General features: G+C 45.3%; 1 protein-coding gene across 1 annotated transcript in view; it reads right to left on the bottom strand.

Annotated features, from left to right (window-relative positions):
• Positions 1–10,000, bottom strand: part of glra3 (glycine receptor, alpha 3) — a gene marked incomplete at both ends in the record, with an annotated part of 35,229 nt that overhangs the window by 12,504 nt on the left and 12,725 nt on the right. The window contains 3 exons of the mRNA XM_084454401.1: positions 2,460–2,597; positions 4,015–4,097; positions 8,393–8,616. Of these exons, the coding sequence (XP_084310527.1) occupies positions 2,460–2,597; positions 4,015–4,097; positions 8,393–8,616 (445 nt within the window). The remainder of the gene's footprint in view (positions 1–2,459; positions 2,598–4,014; positions 4,098–8,392; positions 8,617–10,000) is intronic.

The raw sequence follows: 10,000 nt of genomic DNA, 5'->3' as shown, positions 1-10,000 counted from the left end.
GCTGAGTCAGGTATCTCACTCTCACTCTCACTCTCTCCTATTCATCTGAGCTGAGTCAGGTATCTCACTCTCACTCTCACTCTCACTCTCACTGCACTATTTACTCTCTGTTCTGGCCGGTGTTGCTGTGGTGAAAGTTGTTGGTTTAATTTATTCTGACTGGGTGTGTGCTTTAATGCAAAATAGTGTCTAGTAGATTAGTCATATTAGTATTAGGTCTATATCCTTTATATATTGACGTAGTGTCTAGTAGATTAGTCATATTAGTATTAGGTCTATATCCTTTATATATTGACGTAGTGTCTAGTAGATTAGTCATATTAGTATTAGGTCTATATCCTCTATATATTGACGTAGTGTCTAGTAGATTAGTCATATTAGTATTAGGTCTATATCCTTTATATATTGACATAGTGTCTAGTAGATTAGTCATATTAGTATCAGGTCTATATCCTTTATATATTGACGTAGTGTCTAGTAGATTAGTCATATTAGTATTAGGTCTATATCCTCTATATATTGACGTAGTGTCTAGTAGTTATGCCTCTGCCAGGTGATTGCCGGGCCGGAGGCATTATGGTTTCGGGTTGTCCGTCCGTACGATGTTTGTTAATGCAATATCTCGGGAACGCATTGACAGAATTTCTTCCCCTTTGGTACAAAAGTTCACTGGCACTCAAGGATGAACTTCTTAGATCGTGGGGGTCAAGGGTCAAGGGTCACTGTGACCTCACAAAAGGCGTTTTTGGCCTAATGAACACGATACCTCAGGAATGGCTTGACAGAATGTGTTCATACATGTATTTGGCCAAAATGTCCAGTTGGACTGAATGATGAACTGATTAGATTGTGGTGGTCAAAGTTCAAAGTTCAAGGTCACTGACCTCACAAAATGTGTTTTTGGCCTGATGAATACAATATCTCAAGAAGGGCTTAACAGAATTTGTTCATATTTCGGTAAAATGTCCAGTTGGACTCAAGGATTAACTGATTACATTGTGGGGGTCAAGGGTCACTGACCTCACAAAAGGGGTTTTTGGCCTGCTGAACACGATATCCCAAGAACGATTTGACAGAATTTGTACATATTTGGCCAAAATGTCCAGTTTTACTTAATTAGATTTATTGGTTTAGATTTTGGTATTCATATGTCAAAGGTCAAGGTCACCGTGACATCACAAAGGCACTTTTGAACGCTAACGCTAATGCTAACACTAGCTAGCTAATGCTAACGCTAGCTAGCTAATGCTAATTATAACACTAATGCTATCTTTAGCTAGCTAGCATTAACATTAGCGTTAGTGTTAGCATTAGCATTTGTGTTAACTAGCTAGCATTAGCTTTAGCTATGTTATCTCTGGTTGCATGTATCCATGTGCATCCCTCTCTCAAGACCAACTGAATGTTAACCACAACTTGCATTGTTGGGCGGAGGCATTTAGCCGCTATGCATTTTTTCTAGTTTTATCATGTTTTTATTAGGACTATATCCTTTATATACAGTACTTACATAGTGTCCAGTAGTTTTATCATGTTTTTATTAGGCCTTATATGCTTTATATACTTACATAGTGTAGTAGTTTTATCATGTTTTCATTAGGCCTTATATGCTTTATATACTTACATGTTCAGGGCTCTCTAGATTACAGGAAATTGCAGTTATAGGTGAATAGAAAGTTTCATTTGCCATATATGGACATGTATAGGTACATTGGAGTTGTCATCGCTTGTCCTTACAGTATCTTATCTTATCTTAGCACTAATCAGTGCCTCATTCCAGTCCTACGTTCGTAGGTAGCATCCTCCACCTCTCTTCCTCTCCTTCTCTCCTCCACCTCTCTCTTCCTCTCCTTCTCTCCTCCACCTCTCTCTTCCTCTCCTTCTCTCCTCCACCTCTCTCTTCCTCTCCTTCCCTCCACCTCTCTCTTCCTCTCCTTATCTCCTCCACCTCTCTCTTCCTCTCCTTCTCTCCTCCACCTCTCTCTTCCTCTCCTTCCCTCCACCTCTCTCTTCCTCTCCTTCCCTCCACCTCTCTCTTCCTCTCCTTCTCTCCACCTCTCTCTTCCTCTCCTTCTCCCCTCCTCTCTTCCTTTCTGCCTCCTCCTCTGTTCAACATAACTCAAAGCAGGGATTGAGAGATGGAGGGAAGGGGGGATGGAGGGAGGGGAGGATGGAGGGAGGGGGGGATGGAGGGAGGATGGAGGGAGGGAAGGAAGTGTGGATATGACAGCTCATGAAACATGCAGGACTCCTGCTCCATAATTCATCACCCAGACCAGAAGAACAGCACCAGCTCTCACTGGGAGCTCCCAGCTGCACCCCTCTGAGGGCTCAATTCATGATTGATTGATTGATTGATTGATTGATTGATTGATTGATTGATTGATTGATTGATCCATCTCCTACCAGTGTTGTAGTGCTTGGTGCAGTATCTCAGATCTGATTGGCTGGTCTCCTACCTGTGTTGTAGTGCTTGGTGCAGTATCTCAGATCTGATTCGTCCTTGAGGAGGAATTGTGGGAGGGTCAGGCCGTCGGCCACCTGGACTGGTCCGTTCTCCTGCCACTCAAAGATCAGGTCGTTCATGGTGTAGCCGACTGGAGGAGGGGAGAGACAGAGGGGCAGGGCGCACGGCACAGTCAGACGTGTGTGTGTGTGTGCGTGTGCGTGTGCGTGTGCGTGCGCGTGCGCGCGCGCGTGCGTGTGCGTGTGCGTGTGCGTGTGTGTGTGTGTGTGCCCGTGTGCGTGTGTGTGTGCATGCGTGGGGCTGTTAGTAATGTTTTGACTGGGGGGAGATGGACATGGACAAAGACTAAAAGCCTGTACACTCACTCTCCACACACACACACACACACACAAACCCCCACACACAAACCCCCCCACACACACACAAACCCACACACAGACACACAAACAAACAAACAAACAAACACACACCCACACACACACACACACACACACACACACACACACACACACAAACCCCCCCCACACACACAAACCCATACACAGACACACAGACACACAAACAAACACACACACACACACACACACACACACACACACACACACAAACCCCCACACACAAACCCCCCCACACACACACAAACCCACACACAGACACACAAACAAACAAACAAACAAACACACACCCACACACACACACACACACAAACCCCCCCCCACACACACAAACCCACACACAGACACACAAACAAACACACACACACACACACACACACACACACACACACACACACACAGCCATGGGATGAAGAGAATATAATTATTTAATTTTGAAGGACATGGGCAGGGTAGCAATGTCTGCCCCCTCTGGACCCGCATGTTACCTGGGGGGTCTACATCAGCTGCTCTGACTGGGGGGTCTACATCAGCTGCTCTGACTGGGGGGTCTACATACATCAGCTGCTCTGACGGGGGGGTCTACATCAGCTACTCTGACTGGGGGGTCTACATCAGCTGCTCTGACTGGGGGGGGGGGGGGGGGGGTTGTAGCTAAAATAGTAAAATTGTTCTAATCTATTCTATTCTGGTCTGATATGGTCTGGTCTGGTCTTGACAGGAGACCCCAGGGAAGTAGGTCACACACACACACACACACACACGCACACGCACACGCACACACGCACACACACACACTCCGTTAAACACACCCTCTGATAAGCCTCCTGATCCTGTATCAGTCAGTGACCTGGTTGCTGAGGCACGGCTGACCTGCTCCAATCAGCTGCTCTTACATAACCTGCTGTCACACAGCGCTGCACGGGGAGAGCCTAACCATGGCTGGGTGTGTGCGTGTGCGTGCATGCTAGTGTGTGTGTGTGCGTGCATGCGAGTGTGTGTGCGTGTGCGTGCATGCGAGTGTGTGTGTGTGCGTGTGCGTGCATGCGAGTGTGTGTGTGTGTGTGTGTGTGTGTGCGTGCATGCGAGTGTGTGTGTGTGTGCGTGTGTGTGCATGCGAGTGTGTGTGTGTGTGTGCTTGCTTGTACTCACAACTCTCAAGCTGCATGATGCAGGTCTGAACATCCATGGGAAAGTTCTTCAGGTCCATTGGACAGGAGAGGGTTAACGTCAATCTGAAAACCAGCGCACACACACACACACACACACACACATACACACACACACACACACACACACACACACACACAAGTTACACACACACAGAAGTTATACCACTGCCGTAACTCGTCCTGACACCATTAAATCAAAGCCTCCTCATCAGTCCAGAGATGAGATCAGAGATTTACATAGAAACCCATCCCCTCCCCCATCTTTCTCTCATTCCCCTCTCTGTCTGTCTCCCTCTCATCCCTTCATCCCTGTCTCCCCCTCTCTCTCTTTCTCTCTCGCTCTCTCTCCCTCTCTCTCTTTCTTTCTCCCTCTCTCTCTCTCCCTCTCTCTCTCTTTCTTTCTCCCTCTCAGCCCTTGCTCCCTGTCTCTCTCTCTCCCTCTCCCTCCCTCTCTCTTCCTCTCTCTCTACAGTATCTCTCTCTCCCCCTCTCCCTCTCTCTGTAGTGAATGATAGTAGAAAGAAGAGCAGAGGATGAAGTGACTGATAGAAATGAACATATTTGTCGGTCTGGCTAAATGGAGGCTTGAACTGTCTGACATGTCTATACCAGAGACTAACCAGACATCTATATCAGGAGACTAACCTGACATCTATATCAGGAGACTAACCACATCTATATCAGGAGACTAACCACATCTATATCAGGAGACTAACCACATCTATATCAGGAGACTAACCACATCTATACCAGAGACTAACCAGACATCTATATCAGGAGACTAACCAGACATCTATACCAGGAGACTAACCAGACATCTATACCAGGAGACTAACCAGACATCTATATCAGGAGACTACCCACACATCTATATCAGGAGACTAACCACATCTATATCAGGAGACTAACCTGACATCTATATCAGAGACTAACCAGACATCTATATCAGGAGACTACCCACACATCTATATCAGGAGACTAACCAGACATCTATATCAGGAGACTAACCACATCTATATCAGAAGACTAACCACATCTATATCAGGAGACTACCCACATCTATATCAGGAGACTAACCACATCTATACCAGGAGACTACCCACATCTATACCAGGAGACTTACCACATCTATATCAGGAGACTAACCACATCTATATCAGGAGACTAACCTGACATCTATATCAGGAGACTAACCACATCTATATCAGGAGACTAACCACATCTATATCAGAAGACTAACCACATCTATATCAGGAGACTAACCTGACATCTATATCAGAGACTAACCAGACATCTATATCAGGAGACTAACCTGACATCTATATCAGGAGACTAACCACATCTATATCAGGAGACTAACCTGACATCTATATCAGGAGACTAACCACATCTATATCAGGAGACTAACCTGACATCTATATCAGGAGACTAACCACATCTATATCAGGAGACTAACCTGACATCTATATCAGGAGACTAACCACATCTATATCAGGAGACTAACCTGACATCTATATCAGGAGACTACCCACATCTATATCAGAGACTAACCACATCTATATCAGGAGACTAACCACAACTATATCAGGAGACTAACCAGACATCTATATCAGGAGACTAACCTGACATCTATATCAGGAGACTACCCACACATCTATACCAGGAGACTAACCACATCTATATCAGGAGACTAACCTGACATCTATATCAGGAGACTAACCACATCTATATCAGGAGACTAACCAGACATCTATATCAGGAGACTAACCAGACATCTATATCAGGAGACTAACCAGACATCTATATCAGGAGACTAACCAGACATCTATATCAGGAGACTAACCACATCTATATCAGGAGACTAACCACATCTATATCAGGAGACTAACCTGACATCTATATCAGGAGACTAACCAGACATCTATATCAGGAGACTAACCTGATCATCTATATCAGGAGACTACCCACATCTATATCAGGAGACTAACCACACATCTATATCAGGAGACTAACCACATCTACATCAGGAGACTAACCTGACATCTATATAGACTACTCACACATCTATATCAGGAGACTACCCACATCTATATCAGGAGACTACCCACATCTATATCAGGAGACTACCCACACATCTATATCAGGAGACTAACCTGACTAACACATCTACATCAGGAGACTAACCTGACATCTATATAGACTACTCACACATCTATATCAGGAGACTACCCACATCTATATCAGGAGACTACCAGACATCTATATCAGGAGACTAACCACATCTATATCAGGAGACTACCCACACATCTATATCAGGAGACTAACCACATCTATATCAGGAGACTAACCTGACATCTATATCAGGAGACTACCCACATCTATATCAGGAGACTAACCACATCTATATCAGAGACTAACCAGACATCTATATCAGGAGACTACCCACATCTATATCAGGAGACTAACCACATCTATACCAGGAGACTAACCACATCTATATCAGGAGACTAACCACATCTATACCAGGAGACTAACCACATCTATACCAGGAGACTAACCTGACATCTATATCAGGAGACTAACCACATCTATATCAGGAGACTAACCACATATATACCAGGAGACTAACCTGACATCTATATCAGGAGACTACCCACACATCTATATCAGGAGACTAACCTGACATCTATATCAGGAGACTAACCACATCTATATCAGGAGACTAACCTGACATCTATATCAGGAGACTACCCACACATCTATATCAGGAGACTACCCACATCTATATCAGGAGACTACCCACATCTATATCAGGAGACTAACCTGACATCTATATCAGGAGACTAACCACATCTATATCAGGAGACTAACCACATCTATACCAGGAGATGAACCACATCTATACCAGGAGACTAACCACATCTATACCAGGAGACTAACCACATCTATACCAGGAGACTAACCACATCTATATCAGGAGACTAACCTGACATCTATACCAGGAGACTAACCACATCTATATCAGGAGACTAACCTGACATCTATATCAGGAGACTACCCACATCTATACCAGGAGACTAACCACATCTATATCAGGAGACTAACCACATCTATATCAGGAGACTAACCACATCTATATCAGGAGACTAACCACATCTATATCAGGAGACTACCCACACATCTATATCAGGAGACTAACCACATCTATACCAGGAGACTAACCACATCTATATCAGGAGACTAACCACATCTATATCAGGAGACTAACCACATCTATATCAGGAGACTACCCACACATCTATATCAGGAGACTAACCAGACATCTATATCAGGAGACTAACCACATCTATATCAGGAGACTACCCACACATCTATATCAGGAGACTAACCACATCTATATCAGGAGACTACCCACACATCTATATCAGGAGACTAACCTGACATCTATACCAGGATCTATACCAGGAGACTAACCACACATCTATGCCAGGAGACTACCCACATCTATACCAGGAGACTAACCACACATCTATACCAGGATCTATACCAGGAGACTAAACACATCTATATCAGGAGACTAACCACATCTATATCAGGAGACTAACCTGACATCTATACCAGGATCTATACCAGAAGACTAACCACACATCTATGCCAGGAGATTAACCACACATATATAACAGGAGACTAACCATATATCTATACCAGGAGAGAACACTAACAGATATAGAGATTTATAAACCCAGATTGTTCCCCTGGTCTAATGGTAGCCTCGTGATACCAGATAATCTGAGATCTCTTCCTTCTGAAGACCTGGAGATTTCTACATAGAAATAGTTGCTAGAACGCCGGCGAGAACAGCCGGTAACAAGACGACACCTGCTGCTTTGGATTGGCTCAAACCTGAACAAAGCTACACATTAAAGACTTTGCATTGGTTCTGCTTTGCAGTTGTTGTTTTTAAAAGTTTCTTTGATTGGTTCTGCAATAACTCTCAAATTGTTTCCACCCACTTTAAGTGGCGAAATCTGAATGAGTCCTCAGTCTCTAGTTGAGCGAAGTGTTTAGAGACTGACTCAGGCGTCTGGGGCTGGACCCAACACCCACCTGACAGAGCACACTAGCCACGCCCACCTGATGGAGTAGAGCACCCTAGCCACGCCCACCTGATGGAGTAGAGCACCCTAGCCACGCCCACCTGATGGAGTAGAGCACCCTAGCCACGCCCACCTGATGGAGTAGAGCACCCTAGCCACGCCCACCTGATGGAGTAGAGCACCCTAGCCACGCCCACCTGATGGAGTAGAGCGCCCTAGCCACGCCCACCTGATGGAGTAGAGCGCCCTAGCCACGCCCACCTGATGGAGTAGAGAACGTTGCCGTTCTTGAAGATGCGCAGCAGCTTGTTGTCGGTGGTGACCTCGTGGAAGTGCGCTCCCTTCTCGTTGGCGAAGAACAGGTCTGGTTTCCAGATGGAGTCCAGCATGGAGGGGTCCAGGTCCAGGGAGTCGTCAGGGTACTCGGCGTAGGCCAGCCGCGGGTCGTTCCACTGCTGGCGCAGGAAGATGTTGACCCGGTAGTCCTGGAGAGGGAGAGGGAGAGGGAGAGGGAGAGGGAGAGGGAGAGGGAGGTCAGCCAGCAGCAGCACGGAGCCAGAGATCATGTTTTGGGTGGTGTGTTTGTTGGTAGGATTTGAACTAAGCCTTGGTGGAAGGGTGTAGCATCAGGGTTAGGGTTATTATACGGCCCAACTTACAACCCAGTCAATTCTGGAGCAGATCTGAATCACGGGACCCAAACACGGCCGGGCCGCCCATTCACCTCCATTCATTTTCTGGACTAGGATTACACAAAAACTACCAGACATGGCCGGCCATTCATTTTTTGTACTTGAGGAGCGAAAAATTCCCCCCATTCATTGTCAATAGGGGGGATTGAAACGGACATATCTGGACATGGGAAGGTCACAGAGACACAGGGTTTGGACTGGAACCAAGCTCTTGGCCTTAAATGCATCCAAACAAGTCCTGTTCGCACACACATGCTCACACAGAGCCACGACATGCACTCAGGGGCTGAGGTCTGTGCTCTCTGAGATGGATGGATAAAACACACAGCCCAATAAAAACAGTAGAAAGATATCACACATGCATTCAAATGCGCAATCAACTATCACTATCTCAAATGTCAGTCCAGGGCATGGCATCCCGCCTGTCAGATCATCAATCAATCAACCAATCAACCAATCAATCAGATTTATTTATATAGCACATTTAAACATGACTCTTGTCAACCAAAGTGCTGTACATTTTAAAATACACAATAATAATACACAATAATAATAGACAACAGTCAGCATCACAGTTATACAAGTAGACGACAAACAGGACAACAAACAAGGCCCACGTCCCAAGTGAGTGAGGAGACTCTTCCTCCCTGCTGAGGAAGGACCTGCGGAGGCGTTCTGTTGTTGTTGTTATTGTTGTTGTGTGAGTTCATGCTTCTGGACCATACTAATGACTGGTCTGAGTGACATCATCATCGGGGTGGCGTTCTCACGGAGGATGGGATCTAAAGCCTCTTATCCAGCCCACGCCACCACCTGCTGCTCTGCACACATGCTAGGACACAGGACACACTGTCAGCAGGTACACTACACACACACACAGAACACACACACACTACACACTCACACACTACACACTCACACACTACTCAGTAGGATTCCTCCTGAACACCCCCACTCATGTGTGCTCTACAGTATGTTGCTATTGTGTCCATATATTCTATTATACGCTATTGTATTATACGCTATTGTATTATACGCTATTCTATTATACGCTATTGTATTATACGCTATTGTATTATACGCTATTCTATTATACGCTATTCTATTATACGCTATTCTATTATACATTAATTGCTTCAGTAATCTCCTCTGTGGAGATGGGGCTGTCTAGGGTAGC

This window comes from Borostomias antarcticus (assembly GCF_949987555.1).
Source record: "Borostomias antarcticus genome assembly, chromosome: 20".
In the NCBI taxonomy this organism is placed as follows: domain Eukaryota; kingdom Metazoa; phylum Chordata; class Actinopteri; order Stomiiformes; family Stomiidae; genus Borostomias; species Borostomias antarcticus.
The sequence above is the reverse complement of the archived record's forward strand: the minus strand, read 5'-3'. Positions and strand labels throughout refer to the sequence as shown.